Here is a 24,588-nt window from a genome sequence, read left to right on the forward strand (position 1 = left end):
TATACATAATTTCTGCAGGTTTGGACCTCCATACTATAGATGTTATAGTAGTAATGTCACCTAAAGGAATACTATGTGAAGTCATTTAGAAAAATATTTAAAAATTTATTCCAAACATTTTCCAAACAAACATAAAAAATGGAAAGATGCCAATCATATAAAAATTATTACAGCCCTGATTTGATTAAATCTTGATTTCATAATAACTTACTGGTCGAACTTAGTGGTCGATTACAGAGAAACCACAAACCACAATTCAAACAAACATGTTTTTGTTACTAATATACATCCACCAACTTGCTGCTGCATTTTTAGTTTGTTAAAACAAAACCTTATATTTGAGTGGACCCTGAAACCTTTGTAATTAAAAGAGAAGATATAATCACAGCTTTTTTTCTTTTCTTTTTAACTTTAATCTGTGAATCTATCCACTGAACTACAAAATCCCAGGAACAACCCATTAGAAATGAAGTCATGTAACAATTTTGAGAACAGTGCTTGAATGACTGCTCTCTATGTTGAATGTGAAAACTGTAACCGCTTTTGCCATGTTGTGGCGTAATTTCCTCTCAGCTTCCTCAATAATTCCAGTTTAAGTCTTTAGCCACTCTGTGTAAACTGATGAAGAAGTCTGGGAAAAGACCAAAAATGTTCCTCTCTTCAAATTCATTTCTGACATTTCTGTTAGAAACAAAAGATTTTAAAGTGAATTAAAATCAAAACAGAAGCATTACAGTCACAAAGATAAATGGGAACAGAGATGTAACTGAGATCTGGATGAACATTTTTGTGTCACTTACGCATGCACCAGTTTGTTGCGCAAAACACGCAGCAGGCCAAGTATGTCCTCTGGAAGCTTTTTGTTAATGTCTGTCCATATTTCAGAAAGCTGCAAATGAAACATACATTTTTTTGTGCTTGACCAGCATGGATGGTGTATTGTGCTACACATTATTAGTAGTCCCAAGTTACACAGCCTTAAATGATCCAGGAAAATTGTCAAAGCAATAAGAGGAAGGCTCTTGTTTTGGTGAGATTTGTTGTTTTACAGTTTTACTCACCTTTGATTTCCAATTCGAAAAGGATTTTCCCTCTGTGACATCTTTTGCGGTGTTGAAGAGCTTCCAAAGGTTTTTTAAATCCTCACCCACTATAGCAAGGATGTCATTTCTCCTGAAGGACAAAAAATGAGCACGCAAAGAGTTGCACATGAATCAAATGTCAACAATGGTGTACCTATGTATCTATCTATCTAATATATATATATATATATACAAACAGTTGTGTGAAAAAGGAAGTACACTACTTTCTTTTTTACATGACTATATATATATATAAATCTTACTTCTTTTCATTCTCGATTTTAAGTTGATTGAAGGCCTCATAGATGGTCAGTGTTGCTATTGGGTCTGTTTCCTCTGTGTGCTCCTTTTCTATGTAGAGGTTGCGAAGTTTTGATAAAGTCTCATAGTTCTGGATTTCAGGCCTATCACCCAGCTTCCTGAGGACTGCATCTTTGCTGAAGGAAATAAAAGGCAGGCAGTGAGCAGGGCAGTTCAGCAACAGAACAAGGCTGTATGTTCAGAAAGTGTACGTCAAACCCAGCATTCACCATATGCAAGTTTCTCTGAGGTATGTTACAGTATTTTGAGCTTTAAAGGGGGTATTTCACCCATAGAAAATGAAAATGGTCATCATTTACTCATTCTCACGTTTTTTCCCATTTTTTTAAGATGAATATTCTGGACACACTTCTCAATACAATGAAAACAAATGAGGCCTGTCAAGCTCCAAATAATAAAATAAAAATAAAAAATTATTATTTTAATAATGGCAGAATTGTAATTGTCACGTAACAGTATATATAGTAAGTCGCACAACAAGGGAGAATTCCAAAAACACCGTATTTAATAAATCCATAGGAGAAAGGCAAATCCAGACATTAACATAAATGTTATACATAGACGAGATTGGACAAAGAGCCAAAAGACACAGGGAGAATATATACTAGAACAAATGAAGAGTGATTAACAGGGCACAGGTGAATGACATTAGACAGACTGGGGAGAAACTAGGTCACCAGGACTGAACCAAAAACACACAAGACAGAGGACACATGTGACAGTAACATTTGGGTGAATGATTCACAGCTCAAGATGTGGCAATAGCTGAATGGCAGAAGTCAAAATCACCTGAACTTTTTATAAACATAACATCACTTATAATTTACCTGGAATCATCCCAGAAATAAGGGTGTCGTAGGACCTCATCAATGGTCAATCTCTCTGCTGGTTCTTTGTTGATCATCCATTCAATGAGATCCTTGGCTACTATATCTTGTACATGTTCGAGAGTGTACTTCCCAATCTTGATGTTCCCCTCACGATCCATGTCCCCAAAAGGATGTTTTCCATCAGAGAGGATGTAGTACACCAACATCCCAGCAACCTGAGAAGCACATATTGACTGGAGAGTGAGAAATAAACTGGAAGAGCTTATAGAAATTGTTCTTTGTCATCAGTCTCACACTGCGCAGTTCTTTTACTATTTACTCATCCATACACGTTTTATTTTGTGGTGAATTTTCTGAATAATATTTTGGTCATAAAAAATACACCATAAAAGTATCATTATACCCCCTCCCCCCCTCCAAAATATTTTCAATATTTCTAATACTTCTGCTATATTTACGATTAAGCTGCCTGTTTTCAAACCATTTTATTAACATTAACTGGGAAAACTGATGTTAACTTAATTTAATTCTCCTGCTGAACACAAAAGAAGATATTCTGAAGAAAATGGGTAACCAAACAGTTGATGGGCCCCACTGACTTCCATAGTAAGAAAAAAAATACTATGAAAGTCAGTGGGATGCATCAAATGTCTGGTTACCCATTTTCTTCTTCTGTGTTCAGCAGAAGAAAGAAATTCATACAGGTTTGAAACAACTTGAGGGTGAGTAAATTATGACAGAAGTTTCATTTTTGGGTGAACTTATTCCTTGAAGGAACCATGATTCATTTTTTGATTCCCTATTGGTCATATGGACTTTTTTGTACAATGAAAGTGAATGGGAATTGAAGCATGACACCCCAAGCCGCTGTTCCCTTTTATTGTTCAAATAGAAAAGCTCATATTTTGTGTTCCATGGAACAAAGAATGTCACATGGGTTTAGAATGACATAAGGTGAGATAGTGATGACTGTTTATTCCTTTAAGTTTCAGGGTTTTACTCTCTAAAACCCTGAAGTTTAAAGTTTAACCCTCTCAGTGATCTTCATGCAAAAAGAAGCTGACTCTGACTCCATGATCATTATCACTTTGACTAAAAGAAGTCTTCTTCAGTATTTGTAATCAAGAACTCAACATTTAATGATACCACAATCCACCCTTAGCTTGGTGAACTCTCAGTGATCTCATCATGACAGCAGTTGATTCATGATATTTCACAAACCTGGATGTCTGAGCTCTTTTTGTAATGACCCTTTTCAGTCTGATTCAGGATCTCTGTTGCCTCCCAGCCTTGTGTTCCAGCTCTAACAGTATGAACTGTGCTTCTGCCCTCCTCCAGTTTGCGACTTAAGCCAAAGTCAGCAAGTCTTGCATTTTTTCCAGAATCTGTTGAGAATATGTTTAAGAGTTTTGATATCACCATATATTGTGATGTCACGACCTGTTATATAATCTCTCTCTCTATATATATACACTATACTGCCAAAAGTATTGGGACACCCCTCCAAATCATTGAATTCAGGTGTTCCAATCACTTCCATGGCCACAGGTATATAAAATCAAGCACCTAGGCATGCAAACTGCTTCTACAAACATTTGTGAAAGAATGGGTCGCTCTCAGGAGCTCAGTGAATTCAAGCGTGGTACCGTGATAGGTTGCCACCTGTGCAATCAGTCCATTCATGAAATTTCCTCACTACTGAATATTCCACGGTCAACTGTTAGTGGTATCATAACAAAGTGGAAGCAGTTGGGAACAACAGCAACTCAGCCACGAAGTGGTAGGCCACGTAAAATCACAGAGCGGGGTCAGTGCATGCTGAGGCACACAGTGCTCAGAAGGCGCCAACTTTCTGCAGAGTCAATAGCTACAGACCTCCAAACTTCGTGTGGTCTTCAGATTAGCTCAAGAACAGTGTGTAGAGAGCTTCTTGGAATGGGTTTCCATGGCCGAGCAGCTGCATCCAAGCCTTACATCAAGTGCAATGCAAAGCGTCGGATGCAGTGGTGTAAAGCACACCGCCACTGGACTCTAGAGCAGTGGAGACGTGTTCTCTGGAGTGATGAATCACACTTCTCTGTCTGGCAATCCGATGGACGAGTCTGGGTTTGGCGGTTGCCAGGAGAACGGTACTTGCCTGACTGCATTGTGCCAAGTGTAAAGTTTGGTGGAGGGGGGATTATGGTGTGGGCTTGTTTTTCAGGGGTTGGGCTTGGCCCCTTAGTTCCAGTGAAAGGAACTCTTAATGCTTTAGCATACCAAGACATTTTGGACAATTTCATGCTCCCAGCTTTGTGGGAACAGTTTGGGGATGGCCCCTTCCTGTTCCAACATGACTGCGCACCAGTACACAAAGCAAGGTCCATAAAGACATGGATGAGCGAGTTTGTTGTGGAGGAACTTGACTGGCCTGCGCAGAGTCCTGACCTCAACCTGATAGAACACCTTTGGGATGAATTAGAGCGGAGACTGCGAGCCAGGCCTTCTCGCCAACATCAGTGCCTGACCTCACAAATGCGCTTCTAGAAGAATGGTCAAAAATTCCCATAAACACACTCCTAAACTTTGTGGAAAGCCTTCCCAGAAGAGTTGAGGCTGTTATAGCTGCAAAGGGTGGGCCAACTCCATATTAAACCCTACGGATTAAGAATGGGATGTCATTAAAGTTCATGTGCACGTAAAGGCAGGCGTCCCAAAACTTTTGGCAATATAGTGTTTGTAAAATTAATGTTACATACTAAATTATGATATATTCCTTGTAAAGCTGCAAAAGTTGTAAATAAAACCTATTTTTGATACCTATCAAAACATTTCTAGGCTTTATGTCACGATGTATCACTCCAGCACGGTGAAGAACTTGAAGGCCAAGAAGCATCTCCTTCACTATTTTCCTCAAAGAGTCGTCTTTGACCTTTTGTTCCTGCAGACGAAGATTTTCCATGTAGTCCTCCATATCATATTCACAAAGCTGTAGTGCAAGATAATAAAAATCTTCATCCTCTGCTAAGTCCACATACCTGACGATGTTCTTGCTCTCAAGCTTTAAATCTCGTAGATGCTTCAGTTCATTTTCAAAGTCTTTGCTGTTCAGTGGGTCCTTGGTTATTCGTTTAATGGCCACCTCAGTGCCATCTTTCTTCAGGCCAAGATATACTGTGCCGCTTCCTCCAGAGCCAATAATGTAATTATTACTTCTGGAAAAGTAGATGTTACTGACTTTTTTCTTGGAGGGATCTTTCTGGAGCTCTTCTATTTTACTTCTGTATTTTATTGAGGATGGGTTGCACCGGATGATCTCATCATCATCAGGTCTGTCTGTTTTATCTTGCACCTTTTCTGTTTCTACTTTTTGATGGTGAGTCTCAGTGACCTGCTTGTCATAGGCCGTCTGTGAGGATGAACCTGGAAAATCCATTTAAAATAAAAGTTGAGTTTCAATATGGCAACACTTTAGTTTAAGGTCCAGTTCTCACTATTAACTACTTGATTATTAGCGTATTACTAGGATATTGGCTGTTTATTAGTTCTTATAAAGCACATATTAATGCCTTATTCTGCATGACCATATTCTACATCCCTTAATCCTCCCAACTACTACCTTACGAACTATTAATAAGCAGTAATTATGAGTTTATTGAGGCAAAAGTCATAGTTAATAGTTAGATAATAGTGAGAATTGGACCCTATTTTTTTCCCCCACTATTACCGTACCTTCAAGTTCTTGAATGACACCAGGCTCGATTTCTTGCAGTACTTCGTAAAAAGCCGATTTTACTGCAGGTCCTCCAGATTTCACAGCGTTTAAGAGCTCTCTCACTTGGGTTATTTTAGAAGTTGCGTTTGTGATCTTTGAATACACTCTCCAGGTAAGCTTTCTGTTTTCATGCAGCTTATCAGCAATGTTTATCGCCGATGTGACTCTTTGGATGAGAGCTTCATAGTGTGTGTCGACAAACTCAGCATCTGAGTAAATATCAAAAAAAAAAAAATCAGTTAAAAAAAAGACAGTTTTCACCCTTTTCTCATCTTCAGTACACACTACACATAAACAAACCAACTAATCAACCAGTAAACCCAGAAAAAATAGGTCAAGTGAATTTAATATGTGCCAATATTCTTTCAAATGGTGGATTTAAGTTAGTGTTTTTTAAATATAAAACTTACGCTGATGTTCCATTGTTTTTCTTCAGCCACTTTAAATGAGCTAAAAAGACAAAACATGTAAAACAAAACATTAACATGCTGCTTTATATATTAATTATTTTATATTCTTAATCATTTGACTAAATCAAATCCCTGTTTTCGCTGTCAGTGGTTTTTAACCAGACTTTACTTGATATCAGGTTATATCAGTTGTCACCTGCTGTATTTTTATACAGTTCACTAATTATTAATTTCTTCCAGCCAAAATAATTGTGATATTTTTGTGCCATTGTTTTCCTGTTACGTTGCGACAACTTACCCCGCAACTTACCACAATTGTTTATTCAGTCAACTGTATGTTTTTTGTAGTCAAGATTATTTGCGTTTGTATCTAGAGAAACTGACTTTCAAAAATAAACTACACTAAAATATTCACTTTAGTAAACAGTGTGACATTTGAAATCGAAAGTAAATTACTTTGCAAAACTGACCAACAGCGCTGTCAGAGCGTAATAATCGAGCAGCTAATAAACACTCATATTTGATGTATATATGTGAGTTTCACATACCTGTAGTTTATAAGAAAACACGTTTTTTTTGTCCTGCAGAAGACAGGGCGGAATACAGATTGACGCTGCGTAGAGTGCGGAAGAGGAAAACGATGCAGCCAATCAGATACAACAACACGAGACCCCCCTAGACCCTCAATAGTTGAGATATGTACATCTATAGTAGTGGGAAATTATAGCAATATTTATGTTTGAGCTCAAGCAGCCTACTGTTGCTATTGATGATTACTTCCTGAAACGAACTTTCAGAAGTTCTGAAGGAAGTTTCAGAAGGAACTTTTAAAGTGATAGTTCACCCAAAAATTAAAACTGTCATTAATTACCCGTATACCTTCGTTCACCTTCGGAACATAAATGAAGATCTTTTTGATGAAATCTGAGAGCTTTCTGTCCCTCCATTGACAGTTCACGCAACTACCGCTTTCAAGCCCCATAAAGGTAGTAAAGACATCATTAAAGTAATCCATGTGACTCCAGTGGTTCAACCTCAGTTTTATGAAAAACAACCGCACTATTATAAGAATTTTACAAAAACAAAATTTAAAAACTTGTAAGTACAGGTGTTTGTAATTATTTTCAGAAGACACACTCATTGCCTGCTTTTACAAAACATTTCACAATAGACCCTCTTCACAGACCGTGATGACGCATTTTAACGGTCAGCATATTTTCATTTTTTAAAAAATGTATGTACATTTACAACTCTACTTAGTATAGAGTACCTCAGGGATGACGTGTTTTTGTAGGCCAACCTGGAAGTTAGCGGCGCACGGGTTCCCTCGATCGAAAGCCAATGCATTTTTCCCATAGACTTTTGGAAAATCGCAAAAAATAAGCTCTGTGTTTAACAAAGGGTTATGACACTTACACGTTTTGTCTATCAAGATAATCTTTACAAGTTAACACAGCATTTATACATTTTGAAGCCTAAATGAAGTCATCAGATATAAAAAGCTAACAGTAGGCTATAAACGGACTACAGCACACCATGGTCGCGGATCAACGTCACCACCACCGAGCTTCCTCAAACTTTATTTAAAAAACAACTTTATTTAAAAACATGCTCGCTGATTATGATCTGTGCTGTGTATGAATACTTATCCACTTTTTCATGACAAATACTGTCCAAATGTCCTGTTTGTCATGATGACGTCTAAAGTCCCCGCCAAAGGAAGTAGTCCCTTTTAGCAATTTGTTAGCAACCGCCATTTTTAAGACACAATAAAGGTTTATAAAAATCACAAGCGGGTTATAACTGGTGTGTTTTATGTCATAGATCAAAATGTGAAAATATTTAGAGGCTTTGTTAACCACAGACCTTATTTCACGCGATTTAGCAAAAACCCATTCAAAAAACCCATAGACTTTAGGGCGATGGAACCTAAGTGCTAAAATGCTAACTCGCTTCCGGGTTTTGCCTACAAAAACACGTCATCCCTGAGGTACTCTATTATATTGCCTGCATCAAATTACAAAAAATTCACATGGGAAAAGAAGCAAAGCATATGTTAAAATCATTACATTGCTGATTTGATGCATGTAAACAGCAAGTCAAAAATGTCAATATTGAATATAAGTCAAAAACATGATAGCAAAGAGGTGCAGGCCTTAAAACCACCGCCAACAGTCTTGAGTTGAAACCAGTATTGTGGAGTTTAGAACTGGGCATTGGGGATGCATAACAACAACATTATTCAACATTGAATGCAAAGCAGTGGCTATGTGTGATTTTTCCCCCCAAACTAGTTCAGCGGAAATCCCGCCCTGCAACCAATTTCATTGGCTGAGGTTACAGTGACACCCGTTTAGGGATACAGGTTTAGGGATCAGTGTTTGGTGTAGGCAATCGTCACTGTGATTGACATGGCCAATTAAATCTTTAGAATCGGCTCCAGGGTGGGATTTCTGCTGAACTGTTTTGTGAAACAAAACAAAAAAAAAAAATCACGCAGTGGGCTATAGGTGTCCAACATCCAATTTCTCTGCCTCTTCAGTATTCCCAGCCCATGTCAGTAGCCAACCGGTGTAAACTGATGAGGAAATCTGGGAACTCATCAATCATCTTCTCTGCATAGAAGCGTTTTTCCCTATTGGAAACAAACAGATCTGTCAAATCTTACAATATATCATATACAATTAATAATATTATTATATATTTTATTATATCTGTAATAATGTATGCAGAAACTACTTCTTTAACCTGTAACCCCCGCCCCCCACACACTATTTTTATGTACTTACTGATGTCCCAGTAAATACCGTAATAGGCCAAGTAAGTCATTGGGAAGACTTTGGCCAATTTTTGTCCATGTCTCAGGAGCCTGCAGATACAAAGCTGGAGTCTTATGCCATGAAATTTTAGAGCAGGAAATACTGACAGCAAACAACCATAAAATACAACACTGTTTTTATAATAATTTACCATGTTATAGTGAATATTTATTAAAAATGATTTATCCATGCACATAAATTATTTTTAATTCATGTGCCTCATAACCTTTAATTAACTTCCCCTCCCTCTTGCAGCTCTTCTCTGATGATGTGTTTACTGGCACGAGGGCGGGGCAACCTGTCACTCACATGAGATCCACCAATAGAAAACCACAACCATCCAATCAAATCCTGATGAACAAAATCAAGCCCCACCCTACATTTATTCTTGTTCAATAAGCCATTTCACTCTGATATACGTCACAATGAGAAAGAAATGACTATCGAAACTTCTGTTTCATGCATGTATGAATTCAGTCTGGTTTGTTGAATGATTTATGATGGCATAATTAATGAATGATTAATGAATTTGCAAGACAAACAACAAAAGAAATGGAAAACGTTTCCTCTCCCTTTGAACGTTTATAAGCCTGTTGTTTATTTTGCTATCCTGAGTTAGTTACATTGTCCTATTTGGCATTGTTTTTTGCCTCTGTCCAATCAGAACAAAGCTACAACCCAATTTGAAGTCGCTAGAATTGTTGTGCTGTTAATAGTCCAAACACACCCTTAACTGAACCAAACAGTTTGGCAAGGTGGGGAAAACACATCTCTTACATTTGGTGAAGAAGTCTTTACTCACGTTTGACTTCCAACCAGAAAAGGATTTTCCCTTTGTGTATTTCTGTACAGTGTCGTAAAGCTCTTTATTGCTTTCATAGTTCTTGTATTCCTGGACTTCCTCTTTATTACCCAGATTGTGAAGGACCTCCCTTATCCTGAAGGAAAAACAAAGTTGTGAAGGCAAACAGTAAGTGTGAGTCCACATCAATTCTACACATTGATCTAATCCTACTTTCAGAGAAAGACAGGTGCATATTTGAGGGCTAGTCAGGGAATTTGTGATCGGAGGATTTACCTGACACGTTTTACTCTTATTAATATGATGATATAGCAATTTACTCTTACTAACAGGCATTGTAGAGACATCTCAAGGAGGATCAGAACTGATGCAGATAGATAGATGCCAAGATAAAAGAGAGCCTAAAGTCTAGAAACAAGTTCCTGCCAGCGTCTCAGAATGAGAGGAGAGTCAAAGAGCAACTTCTGTCAGAGTATCAGGCAAAAACAGCAACTGACATACTGGAGATAAACACATAAGGGGAGCAAGAAGTAAAAGAGTAAAAGGATTCAGAGGAAGACTAGGCAGAAGATACATAATTATTATAAGTGTAATAGTGAAAAACCTCCTTACAGTGTCATTAACTGCCACTTTCAGTAGTAAAAAGCAAGAATTAGCAGCAAAGGATTTTTCCTAAGTATCAAACATTAAATATGTTTTACCTTTTATCATCCCAGAAATAAGGGTGATCTAAGACCTTGTCAACGGTTGGTCTCTTATCTTGGTCTTTGTTGATCATCCATTCTACGAGATCCATTGCTTTTTTTGTCTTGGACATCGTTAAGAGAATATTTTCCGCTTAAAATGTTCATCTCACGGACAATGGCATCTCCAAAAGGATGTTTCCCATCAGAGAGGATGTAATAGGTTAACATCCCTGCAACCTACAATAAATGGGAAAAAACAGTTGTCTAACAGGGAAATCTGCACAATACTTACCACTGGACATGATTACAGTTGGAAAAGTGCAAGAAATCATGATTTCTATTAACTAAACTGATAATCAAAACCTCTTTTAGCTAGATGCTCTCATTTTAACATGATTGCAGTTGATTTATGGTATTTCACAAACCTGGATGTCTGAGCACTTTTTGTAACCACTCTTGTCAGTCTGATTCAGGATCTCCGTTGCCTCCCAGCCTTGTGTTCCAGCTCTGTCAGTATACACTGTGGTTTTTCCCTCCTCCAGTTTGCGACTTATACCAAAGTCGGCCAGCCTTGCCTTTCCTTCTGTATCTAATAGGAATACGTTAGTTTTGAATGTGTTGAATTAAAGTTAAATTCTGTTATTATTTACTCTCCTTCATCATGTCGTTCCAAAACTTTATTGTATATTTTGTCTCACCACCATACAGTGAAAGTGGAACAACATGATGGTGAGTAAATGATGGTGAGCTATGGCTTTAAAGTAGAAGTCAACAGTATAGATTAATTTATATTATTTTGAGAAAAAAAGTATATTTGTACCTATCAAAACATTTCTAGGCTTTATATCACGGTGTATCACTCCAGCACGGTGAAGAACTTGAAGGCCAAGAAGCATCTCCTTCACTATTTTCCTCAAAATGTTCTCTTTGTCATTTCGTTCTTGCTGACGAAGCTCTTTCATGTAGTCCTCCAGATCGTACTCACAAAGCTGGTTTGCAAGATAGTAAAAATCTTCATCCACTACAAAGGTCACATACCTGACGATATACTTGCTCTCAAGCTTTAAATCTTGTAGACACTTCAGTTCATTGTCAAAGTCTTTGTTGTTCTTCGGGTTCTTTATTATTCGTTTAATGGCCACCTCAGTGCCATCTTCACTCAAGCCAATATATACTGTGCCGCTTCCTCCAGAGCCAATCACGTACTTCTCATCTTTATAAAAGTAGAGATTCCCTACTTTTTCGAGGTCAGACTTTTTTGACAGCTCCTCTACTTTTGTACTATGTCTTTTGGAGGATTTGTTCCACCTGATTTTTTTTCTCCTCAATCTTTTGTTTGATAGTTTGCACTTGTAATGTTTCTGCATATTTAGGGCGAGGTTCAATTTCCAGTACTTCTGATGAGGTCTGTGCCGAAGACCCTGGAATCCCTTGCCGACCTCCAACAAAAAATATAAAAGATGTGAGAAAATATATGCTATACAAGGGTCATTCATGTTTTTTTCCAATGTTTCTTTAATTTAAGTTCAAAGTTGTATCTCAATTTCACAACACAGCATAATGCACTTGTTGTACTTGTTGACAACGTAATTATAATTATGCAAACTCACAATTTAATCCAAAAAGTAGCAAAAGCATATGCAAAATGAGTATAAACATCCATTCAGCTGTCTCTGTGCCATAGCCAGTTAGGTTTTGCCTTATATGCATTCATAAGGTTTAGTATTTTCTAATTTCTCTCACCTTGTTCAAGATCTTCAACCAGGGATGGCTCAGTGCTCAGAGAATCAAGGAACGCTCTCATTTTATCCTTATTTTTAGTGGCTACCTGAATCTTTGAGTATGTGTCATGGTTAATTATTCCAACTGACTTCAGTGCATCAAAAATTTGCAACAAGGAATTAACCTTCTGAATGGGAACTTCACTGCGATCGTCCACAAATCGAGCATCTGAAAAACAAATGACAGTTAAACCATAATATTTCCCATATGCAATGTGAGTAATACTGTAGAGTAGAAACATCCATTCAACGAGTGTTTCCAGACTGAGTTTAAGAGTTGTGTTATAGAAGCTGTGCTATAGTTTTGTAAAAGCTTGTTTCTGCCACTGAATAAAAAAAATAAAAAGGGTTATTTGCGAGTTTATATCTCACAATTATGACTTTTTTCTCAGTATTGTGAGATATCAGCTCGCAAATGTGAAATAAAATTCAATTTTCGAGATATAAACTTAACCCTGCTGACTCGGGGACTGGAATGACACTGGAATGGATTCAGGCTCTGACCAGAAGTCAATCAGCCATTGGTCCTCCGCAGATTCTGGTGAGGGCTCATGCGTGGCGGCGGCCATCTTGCGAAGAGGCTCAGGTGTGGCGGCGGCCATCTTGCGACGCGGCTTTGGGATGGCGGCCATCTTGCTAAGAGGCTCTGGTATGGACTCTGGGGCTGTAGTGAACTCTGGAGTGGCTATGATGGTCCCGATGTTAAGGGATGTGGAGGATTTGGTTGCAGGATTGGAGTGAGCTGGAGCAGCCAAACGCTTTTGGGATAGGACTGGATAAGTGTTCTAATTATTGTAACTTTTCGAAACCTTCTCATAGCTACCCCCCAGTTATTTTTTTATTTCTATATTTATTTATTCATTTATTTATGTATTTCCACATTTATTTATTTATTTTTTCATTTACGTATTTATTCATTTATTTATACTTAAGTCATTTCTCGTCCTCTATAGTTTGTCTGTAACAAAAAAATACTAGTGCACACACAGATACATAGCTTCTTCAAGGTTGAAGTTGGCTGAACAGAATACTTCCCCAAAACATACTGATAACATGTTCTCAACACTCACAGTAAGAGGTACAGACACTCTAGTGAATGAAGATGGAAAAGTAAAATAAATGCTTTAATATACATTGAAGAAGTCATTCAAATAATGTAATATTTAGAAGAATAAATGTTGATTAATAACTTGATTATAAAAGATATATAATGAACCGCCAGTGGATTCCAGAATCCACCCCTTTCAGAATCCAGTACCCACACATGGTATCCTAAATACCCTTACAAAGAACAGAATGATACAAAGTATTATATAATTACATGCAAAGCTGTAAAAGAGAATAATACAACATATTAAAAACAGAATAATAGAATGAAACTCTCGGAATACATATGCTAAAAGAGAATGAGAGTGGTGACACATGCTTCCCTGATGGGTTACATGTGTCTCTTCACCCCTCCATGGACATGCTAGAACCTAAAAATTCTAGTCCCCATGTTTGAGGCTCTCTCATCTCCCACTCGCAACAAGGAGCTGATGTTCTCCTTGCTCATCTTAAGACCAGGTACAGTCCCAGCTCATATCTTTAGCCAATCTGTGTAAGCTGGTGAAGAAATCTGGAAAATAGGTTGAGGATCTCTGGATCAAAGTTCAAACTGGAAACAAAATACATAGAAATATTAATGTGAGAACAGTCAAGAATAAATGTAACACACTGGGGGATTTGTCTGTGGAACTAAACATTAACTGTATACCTTATTATACAACGTATCGACTAGAACAAGTTATCTATAGTATCTATAGTAACTATAGTATCTGACCACTAGATAAATATGGTAAATTAATGGGAATGTTCTGCATTATATAATGAATCTCTTGTACTACATTCAAATGTAAAAACTCAACTTTTTTCAACCTGCAACAAAAAGCTTGGAACAATTAAGTCATATTTTAGGTCATTTTGCATAGTGCTGTGCTTTAAATCTCTCTGAAACATGAATGAATACTCAATGCAATAAATTTGCACCATTTGCTTCAATTATTTGTCGCTTCAAATAAACTTTTGCCTGGTTAAAATAAACCAACTTGAAATTATTGAAAATTTCATTTTCAAAAGACAAGGATAGATTTAAAAATAAATTTTGCTGTTTTTTGTCTTACGCGTGTGTCATGTTGTTGCGAATAAAACGGAGCACGCCAACTAAGTCCTCCGGAGTAGCTTTGTCGATGTTAATGCCTGGCCATCGAACCTTAAGCTGCAAATACAAAACGAGGGTGTTAAACCAAGAAATGTTTAGGTAGTAAACAATTACAAAATTGTTGTGATCTTCAGGAGCATCATCAACCTCAGATGTTAACTTAGATGTCTTGGCACACTACTTAAAAGGGATAGTTCACCCAAAAATGAAAATTCTGTCATAATTTACTCACCCTCAGGTTGTTCCAAACCTGTATAAATTTCTTTGTTCTGTTGAACATAAAAGAAGATATTTTGAAGAATGTGGGAAACTGAACAGTTCTGGGACACCATTGACTTCCATAGTATTTTTTTTTCCTACTATGGAAGTCAATGGTGCCCCAAAACAGCCTGCTTACAAACTTTCTTCAAAATATCTTCCTTTGTGTTCAGCAGAACAAAGAAATTTATACAGATATGGAACAACTTTAGGGTGAGTAAATGATGACAGAATTTTCATTTTTGGGTGAACTATCCCTTTAACTAAATATATTTTATAAACAGTTCAGCAAGGAAAGCCAATAGTCTGTTTTTGTGATTCATGTTGTTGAGTATTTTTACCCACCTTTGATTGCCAATTTTCAAAAGATTTTTTTTGTGTGTATTTCTCTGCACAGTCGCAAAGCTTACAAAGATATTCCATTTTGTTTTCCTGGACTTCCTCTGTTTCGCCTAGCATCTCAAGGAGTTTAGCTTTCCTAAAGAAAAGAGCAGGCAAAAAGCACATCAAGCCAAAAACACATTGGCAAAAAATAAACAACAATGCTATTTTCTGTCAAAAGAGTCAGAGTATGAAGGCGAGAACAGAGTATGAAGTGTTTTCCTACTCATCAAATACCTGTTCTTGTCCTTTTTGTTATTGAAGAGTCGTTCAACTGCCTCTTTTGCTGTTAGACCTTCTTCATCTTTCTTAATTTTGCAAGCTTCTGAAATATCAGTATAGTACTGGACTTCGTGTTGATCACCTAGCTTCTTAACAACTTCATTTTTTCTGAATGAAAAAAAGAGAAGGCAAAGAGCAAGTTTAGAAGCAGAACAAGCATATTTGTGACCCTGGACCACAAAACCAGTCATAAGTCGCACAGGTATATTTGTAGCAATAGCCACCAGGACATCGTATGGGTCAAAATTATCGATTTTTCTTTTATGCCAAAAATCATTAGGATATTAAGTAAAGATCATGTTCCATGAAGATATTTTGTAAATTTTCTACCGTAAATATATCAAAAATTTATTTTTTTTAATTAATATTGCGTTGCTAAGGACTCTCATTTGCGTGTCCCTAACCCGGTCGATCACAAAATATTCCTCATAGTAAAGGTGATTTTCTCAATATTTAGATTTTTTTGCACCCTCAGATTCCAGATTTTCAAATAGTTGTATCTCATCCAAATATTGTCCTATCCTAACAAACCATACATCAATGGAAAGCTTATTTATTCAGCTTGATGTATATCTCAATTTCAGAAAATTGACCCTTAAGACTGGTTTTGTGGTCCAGGGTCACATCTTTTCCATAAATGCACATCAAACCCAACAAAAACTTTTTTTTTTAGATTAGGATATAAAATGTATAAATGCAAGAGTTAGTTAGGGAACATCTGATTAAAGGACCCTGATTAAAGGACCAGCGTGAATATCCATACTGATCCAGGCTGGTTTACAGTTGCAATATGAATACATAAAGATAATGAAAATACACATAGGCCTGGTTTCACAGACAGGGCTTAGATTAAGCCAGGATTAGGCCTTAGTTTAATTAGGGCATTTAAGTAGCTTTTATAAACATTTCTTAAAAACATTACTGATGTGCATCTTGAGATAAAACAATGACACTGACATATTTAAGATATGTCAGTACAAGTTGCTTTTAGTTAAAACAGCTGAAACATGCATTTTAGTCAAGGACTAGCTTAAGCCTCATCTGTGAAACCGGGGGATAATCTTTCAAGATTAAAGTACTAAGCATAGTTTATATGAACTTTCATTTAACTGCCACAGAAAAACAAGATAAGGTTATTAGGCATCGAATTTACCTGGAATCATCCCAGAAATAAGGGTGTCGTAGGACCTCATCAATGGTCAATCTCTCTGCTGGTTCTTTGTTGATCATCCATTCAATGAGATCCTTGGCTACTATATCTTGTACATGTTCGAGAGTGTACTTCCCAATCTTGATGTTCCCCTCACGATCCATGTCCCCAAAAGGATGTTTTCCATCAGAGAGGATGTAGTACACCAACATCCCAGCAACCTGAGAAGAACATATTGAAAAAAGAAGCTGACTCTGACTTCATGATCATTATCACTTTGACTAAAAGAAGTCTTCAGTATAACTTTGTAATCAAGAACTCAACATTTAATGATACCACAATCCACCCTTAGCTTGGTGAACTCTCAGTGATCTCAGCATGGCAGCAGTTGATTCATGATATTTCACAAACCTGGATGTCTGAGCTCATTTTGTAACGACCCTTTGAATCAGTCTGATTCAGGATCTCCGTTGCCTCCCAGCCTTGTGTTCCAGCTCTGTCAGTATACACTGTGGTTTTTCCCTCCTCCAGTTTGCGACTTATACCAAAGTCAGCCAGCCTTGCCTTTCCTTCTGTATCTAATAGGAATATGTTTGTTTTGAATTAAATGTTGAATTAAAGTTAAATTCTGTCATTATTTACTCTCCTTCATCATGTCGTTCCAAAACATATTGTATATTTTGGCTCACCACCATACAGTGAAAGTGGAACAACATGATGGTGAGTAAATGATGGTGAGCTATGGCTTTAAAGTAGAAGTCAACAGTATAGATTAATTTATATTATTTTGAGAAAAAAAGTATATTTGTACCTATCAAAACATTTCTAGGCTTTATATCACGGTGTATCACTTCAGCACGGTGAAGAACTTGAAGGCCAAGAAGCATCTCCTTCACTATTTTCCTCAAAATGTTCTCTTTGTCATTTCGTTCTTGCTGACGAAGCTCTTTCATGTAGTCCTCCAGATCGTACTCACAAAGCTGGTTTGCAAGATAGTAAAAATCCTCATCCGCTACAAAGGTCACATACCTGACGATATACTTGCTCTCAAGCTTTAAATCTTGTAGACACTTCAGTTCATTGTCAAAGTCTTTGTTGTTCTTCGGGTTCTTCATTATTCGTTTAATGGCCACCTCAGTGCCATCTTCACTCAAGCCAATATATACTTGTGAGCTGCTTCCTCCAGAGCCAATCACGTACTTTTCATCTTTATAAAAGTAGAGATTCCCTACTTTTTTGATGTCAGTTTTTTTTAACAGCTCCTCTATTTTTGTACTATGTGTTTTGGAGGATTTGTTCCACATGATTTGTTTTTCCTCAGTCTTTTGTTCGATAGTTTGCACTTGTAATGTTTCTGCATTTTGAGGGCGAGATTTATTTTCCAGTACTTCTGATGAGGTCTGTGCCCCTTTAATCCCTTGTTTAACTCCTACAAAAAATATAAAAGATATGAGAAAATATATGCTATATAAGCCCAAGAGGGTCCAGTGTTTCTTTAATTTAAAGCTGCAGTCCATAAGTTTAGCCTCTTTGTCTCCATCTCTGGTTGAATCCTGCAATTGCAGTTAATTGTGGAATTATCTTTACGTGGGTTGTGTATCGGCGCGGCTCCTCAGTGCGGATGAATCTAATGTTTTGAGGAGAATGTGTGGCTGTCAGTCACCACCGGTGTGGATATTGTACTTCGGAATCACAGATTGTAGTCTTGGAAGTATGACCAAAATAAGAATTTTCACTGGAAAATGTCATCTGAACAAGTAACATGTCTGTTACTTTTGTTCTGACCATCTGAGAAATAAGCATTACAATAAATCACGCTACCAATGGTGATTAAATCTAACGATCTCTTAGCTCAGATCACGTCAAACCGTGCAAATTATTATTATTGTTATACTTTGTTCTCAAATTGTTAATGTTAACAACATCAGCATTGCATTTAGTGTGTATTAGCGTTACCTGTAGATTTCAATTTCTGTACTGTCTAATCTCTAAGGTTAATTTGTCATACCATACAATTTGCCATCAAATTGATAAGTTTAATTATTCTAGCTGCTGTGAGAAAAGGCTATAAATGATTTGTCACCTGCAGTATCCTCACATGATATAGCCTACTAGCTGGGACTCCTTCTTCACGTAAACAGACGTGATGTAATGACGCAAAGATGAACGGATGTTCGAATTTTCAGAGGAAACACACCAGTACCACTCACGTTAGAAAACATTATTACAAGTTTACCGTTGTGAATCGGGCTAAGGTAAGGAGATCGTTTTGAACACTGGCTGGTTATGTACTTGCTCAAAAATTGATTTTGTATCATTTTTAACCAAAAAAAGTTACGGACTGCAGCTTTAAGTTAATAATGCAGTACTTATTGACAATGGAACTTATTATGCAAATTCACAATTTAATCCAAAAAGTAGCATAAGCATATGCAACATGAGTATAAACATCCATTCAGCTGTAGAATCTGTGCCATAGCCAGTTGGGTTTTGCCTTTTATGTGTTCATAAAGGTTAAAGGAACACTCCACTTTTTTTGAAAATAGGCTCATTTCCCAGCTCCCCTAGAGTTAAACAGTTGAGTTTTACTGTTTTCGAATCCATTCAGCCGATCTCCGGGTCTGGCGGTACCACTTTTAGCATAGCTTAGCATAGATCATTGAATCTGATTAGACCGTTAGCATCTCGCTCAAAAATGACCAAAGAGTTTCAATATTTTTCCTATTTAAAACTTGACTCTTCTGTAGTTACATCGTGTACTAAGACCGACGGAAAATGAAAAGTTGCGATTTTTTAGGCCGATATGGCTAGGAACTATACTCTCATTCCGGAGTAATAATCAAGGAACTTTGCTGCTGTACCGTGGGTGCAGCAGGCGCAGGCAGGGGGTCAAGCAGGGGGTCACAGGCGCTGCGTAATATCATTGCACCCACGGTACGGCAGCAAAGTTCCTTGATTATTACGCCGGAATGAGAGTATAGTTCCTAGCCATATCGGCCTAGAAAATCGCAACTTTTCATGTAACTACAGAAGAGTCAAGTTTTAAATAGGAAAAATATTGAAACTCTTTGGTCATTTTTGAGCGAGATGCTAACGGTCTAATCAGATTCAATGAACTATGCTAAGCTATGCTAAAAGTGGTTCCGCCAGACCCGGAGATCGGCTGAATGGATTTGAAAACAGTAAAACTCAACTGTTTAACTCTAGGGGAGTTGGAAAATGAGCCTATTTTCAAAAAAAGTAGAGTGTTCCTTTAAGTATTTCCTAATCTCTCTCACCTTGTTGTTCAAGATCTACAACCAGGGATGACTCCTTATCTTTAAGCAAACTGTAAAAAGCAGATTTTGCTTGGTCAGTGTTCAGAGCATCAAGGAGCTCTCTCATTTTTTCCATTCTTGTAGAGGCTGCATAAATATTTGAGTATGTTTCAGGCTGAATTATTTCAGCAGATTTCAGTGCATCAGCAATGTCCATCACAGCAATAACCCTCTGGACAAGATCTGCTCTGCGATTGTTTACAAACTGAGCATCTGAAAAACAAATGACAGTTAAACCATAATATTTCCCATATGCAATGTGAGTAATACTGTAGAGTAGAAACATCCATTCAGTTTAAGAGTCAAAAAGTTAGAATTGTGAGATATAAACTCCCAAAATATGCAGAATGTTGCGTATGAACTACATTTTTAATTGATAGTCTGTGGTGGACATGAGTTGGAGTGTCAATTTCAAACTTACGCCGCCGCTCCATTGTTTTTGTTCAATAGCTCAAAAACTGCAAGTCTTGAAAACCTAATAAAAGAGATGAAAGCAATGAAGACAAAAGTAACATGTTGATTTGAATATACAGCTAGTCTATATGTAATTAATGTACATACTATACCATAGGGCTGGGCGATAAAACGATAACGATATGTATCGCGATAGACACGTGATCGATATCAATAAAAAATGTGTTCGATATTTTTTATTCTTCGTCGGAAGAAAACAGAGGTTGCGAAGCAAGTTTAGTTGCATTAACAAAGACACTCGCTCTCTGGTAACCTAGCAACAGCCAATAACAGCCAATCATGTAACAGTAGCAAGTTTGGTTGCGCCATATCGTTGTCTCGTGCTGGTCTGCTGGATTCCTCTTCAGTAACCGGCGACAGATAAGCAGAAAATGAGTGCCGCAGCGAGCGAGGAAATTGTAAATAAAAGAGGAAAAGTCGGCTCGCCAGTATGGCAGTTTTTTGGATATTATAAGTCTGACCGTAGTCAGACCAATGTCGTCTGCAAATTATGCAAGACCGTCGTCCCCGCCAAGACTGGTAATACCACGAACTTGATGTACCACCTTAGCCGCGCTCACCCTTTGGAGCACAGCCGTATTCAACCAACAACATCTGTAGCTGTAGTTTTCCATGGATGTTGACATTTCTGTCTTAATAACTGAGGGGATTATGATCAGAGGAAGGTTAAGTTTAAAATAAAAATATTTAAATGTAATATATTTTTCTCCTGGTCCTTATTTTAAATGGGTCATAAAAAATATCAATAATTATCGATATCGTCCGATATGAAACACTGATATCGTGATACAGTTTTCAGCCATATCGCCCAGCCCTACTATACCATGTCAATATCCATGTAAATCTCATGACCACGTCATGCTCATGCAACACGCTAAACATGACAATTGCTGACAGGCAAAATTATTATGTATTATATTAAGTATTCATAATAAATAATAATTATTAGTAGTAAAAATAATTATAGTTATAATATAATAAGCATGTGTTTTACTGACAGTTACAATTGGTCTTTGTTTTTCCCCCCTCAACTCACTAAACAAATTCTATACTGAGATATATATGCATAACAACTACTTAAATGATACACTGAGCCGTCCTTAAAACCAAAGTCAAATTCAAGTGTGTTTCTTTCCTTCTGTTACTTTTGCGCACGCGCATTTAATCATGTGGCGCTCACCACAGAACCAAATGATAGTCCAGCTCCACCTATACAAACACCAGGACGGATGGTGTCCATCAGCCAATAGAAAATAACTACACGCAGTTTAAAACTAAAAAGACACTTTAAGCAATCTTCTTACACTTTTCTCACCTGAAACGTGCTGTTTCAGTCTTTAATGCTGCGAATTGCGATTTCTTTCGAACAACTCGAATATAATATTGAGTCCTCAAATATTATCGCTACAAAACAGAAACTGAAATAATTTAAGAAATTGAAATATGACTTCGCTGCCGCTAATAGTATGAACTGTTACCTGATTTAAATATATATGCCTTGTTAAGTTGGAAAACAGTTTTGTTAGTAAGGCAACGCCCCAAACCACCGTTATTTACTATCAGGGTATATTTTGGGATTGGCTTTGAAAGTACCTCATTTTATGTGTAGCCGTTTTCTTACTCCTAACAGTCATGTTTGTAAACATTGTGAATTTTGTCACTATGTTTTAGTTACTGAAAATTTGGAGGTTGACCATTTGGTCATTGGCGCTCACCACAGAACCAAATGATAGTCCAGCTCCACCTATACAAACACTAGGACGGCTTGTGTCAGTGTTGTAGTCTAGTTTTTTGTAGTGAGTATACTGTGATTTTTCCCTCCCAGCCTCATACTTACCTGTCCCAGAGCGACACCCCATAAGCACACTCACTAATGCATGTAGTATGCATCTGATCTAGGCTATATGTAATTGAGAGCATTCTGAAAGACTGCTTATGTGTGTTTTATCAACATGTCAATTTATTATAATCAACAAAAGACTTTACCAGCCAATGGCATTTACAGCTGAAGAGACCCTGGACTGATTTTCTACAGTTTAGTGTCAATCACCTTCTAACTCAGCCACTTAAGATCTACATTTAACCTTAGATGTTATATGAATATGGTCCCTGGAGCATATTTTATCAGCTGGCAAGTTTCAATGCACATTTAAGAGTGCAAGTTGCAACTATTATTACTCTCTAAAAAATGATGGTTAAAAACAACCCAAGTTTGGTTGAAAATGGACAAACTCAGCGGTTGGGTTAAACGTTTGCCCAACCTGCTGGGTAGTTTTATTTAACCCAACTATTGTGTAAAAATTGCTGTATTGCTTGCTTAAAATGAACCCAAAATATGTTGGAAATTAACATTTATTAATATTAAATATAATAGTTAAACAATAAACATTTATTAAATCGTTTATTAATAAATGTTTACCTTTTGATTATTATTGTTGCCTCTATAATTATGTGTCTGATTTTTAATTTCCAACATATTTTGGGTTCATTTTAAGCCAGACATATAGTCATTTTTAAACAGTAGTTGGGTTAAAAAACTACCCAGCAGGTTGGGCAAACATTTAACCCAACTGCTGGGTTAAAACGACCCAATCGCTGGGTTTGTGCATTTTCAACCCAACTTTAACCCAGCATTTTTTAGAGTGTGACAATAATGGAAAGATGAAGCTTATCAGTATGTCACAATATCATTCTGTTTGGACTTTGTTTTCTGTTTTGCACCATTTCCTGCCAGTCTGTCATCATAGTTATGCATTTCAATTCACTAACTTGCAATTTGAGTCAATATCAGTTATTTTGGATATACTGTATATATCAGATACAGTACATGGCAAATTTTCTCAAGAAAAAAAATCTCAACTAATGCTGTAAAATATACATGGGAATCAGTTGGTTATTGAAGGTTAAAATGAACTGATTTGTATACAAACTTAAATTACACTTAAGAAAATGTTTATAATAATAAAGTTATAATAGGCCTACTAACTTTAAATTTATTTCTACTCCAATTTTTTTTTTTTTTTGAAATATAAACATTTAAATGGTGGCTGTCAACTTGACGGATTTATTCAAACATGCATAATATAGGCTATTGAAGAACATTAAAAATTATAGTTAATATGTAATATGGTGTATATATTTAGCTAAATGCTCCTCTCTAGTGTTGGTCACTTAATATGTTTGTTCTGAGGTAAATGTGACGTTACGTGACATTGTTTACAAGCTGTTATTAACGTCTTTCCGCGGTTGAAACACTGATTAAGCGATTATACGAGACATGATATGGATTTCGTTAAGTTGTAGTGTATCTTTTATCATACCTTGAGATGTTCATACATGTTATTTCGCGCTGTAACTGGTAACTTAAAGCGGAGGAGAGGATCAGTTCACGTGCGCGTCAGGCTGCCGCTTCTCTTGAACTGCTGCGATCTGTCACGATCACATTAAAGAGCGCCAAAACGGTATTTATGTTTTTTTTTTTTTTTTTTTTTTTATTCCGAAGTAAAATGGGCAAAATATGAAACTTGAGACTTTGAGAAATATGAGACTTTGTTTCATGTCAAAATCATATTTTGTGATTTATTGGATAGTTACGTATCCTCGCGCTTTTTTAAGTGGGTATACGGAAATCCTTGAACATTTCTAGTGGGTATACGGCGTATTCCTGCGTATCACGTAGACTACACCACTGGCTTGTGTCCATCAGCAAATAGAAAATAACTACACGCAGTTTAAAACTAAAAAGACAGCAATCTTGTTAAACTTTTCTCACCTGAAACGTGCTGTTTCAGTCTTTGATGCTCCGAATTGCGATCGAGTTGTTCTTTCGAACCGGATCTTTTGTTCAAAAGATTATTGTTATGATTCGTTCGAACGGATTGAAAAAAAAATCACTAAAGTTAGCTGTCTGACCGAAAGAATTTGCCATAAAACATCCGTTTCGTTTGTGTGAATATCTACATGTAGGATACAGAACAGAATTCTACTGGTCTTTCAGCGCCACTTTCAGATAGCAGAATGCCCAGTGATTGGTTAAAAGCA

At 37.0% G+C, this 24,588-nt stretch overlaps 1 protein-coding gene across 16 annotated transcripts; it reads right to left on the reverse strand.

Annotated features, from left to right (window-relative positions):
• Positions 1 to 84: 84 nt before the first annotated feature.
• On the reverse strand, positions 85 to 24,567 carry LOC127509541 (uncharacterized). Of its 16 annotated transcripts, XR_007929269.1 has the most exons (26): positions 24,320 to 24,555; positions 20,495 to 20,548; positions 20,035 to 20,286; positions 17,568 to 18,185; positions 17,168 to 17,334; positions 16,760 to 16,977; positions 15,562 to 15,714; positions 15,289 to 15,421; positions 14,648 to 14,742; positions 12,990 to 14,142; positions 12,448 to 12,654; positions 11,525 to 12,143; positions 11,130 to 11,293; positions 10,720 to 10,941; positions 9,187 to 10,154; positions 6,946 to 9,032; positions 6,398 to 6,437; positions 5,945 to 6,196; positions 5,251 to 5,635; positions 5,033 to 5,153; positions 3,455 to 3,618; positions 2,231 to 2,448; positions 1,346 to 1,519; positions 1,062 to 1,173; positions 801 to 889; positions 85 to 681 (listed from the first exon to the last, which is right to left on the reverse strand). XR_007929269.1 is itself a non-coding variant. In XM_051888343.1 (11 exons), exons 5-11 carry the CDS (start codon positions 5,106 to 5,108, stop codon positions 579 to 581), a joined length of 936 nt encoding a protein of 311 aa, XP_051744303.1. In that variant the 5' UTR covers positions 5,109 to 5,153; positions 5,251 to 5,635; positions 5,945 to 6,196; positions 6,398 to 6,437; positions 6,946 to 7,305; the 3' UTR covers positions 85 to 578. The 16 variants fall into 16 exon arrangements, 10 of the variants coding, with proteins under 10 accessions (XP_051744303.1, XP_051744298.1, XP_051744299.1 ...); XR_007929268.1 differs by having other exon boundaries at positions 5,033 to 5,635; XR_007929273.1 differs by lacking the exons at positions 11,525 to 12,143; positions 12,448 to 12,654; positions 12,990 to 14,142; ... (3 more) ...; positions 16,760 to 16,977; positions 17,168 to 17,334 and adding an exon at positions 10,349 to 10,518 and having other exon boundaries at positions 5,033 to 5,635; positions 24,320 to 24,567.
• Between the last annotated feature and the right edge of the window lie 21 nt (positions 24,568 to 24,588).

This window comes from Ctenopharyngodon idella, chromosome 3 (genome assembly GCF_019924925.1).
Source record: "Ctenopharyngodon idella isolate HZGC_01 chromosome 3, HZGC01, whole genome shotgun sequence".
NCBI lineage: Eukaryota > Metazoa > Chordata > Actinopteri > Cypriniformes > Xenocyprididae > Ctenopharyngodon > Ctenopharyngodon idella.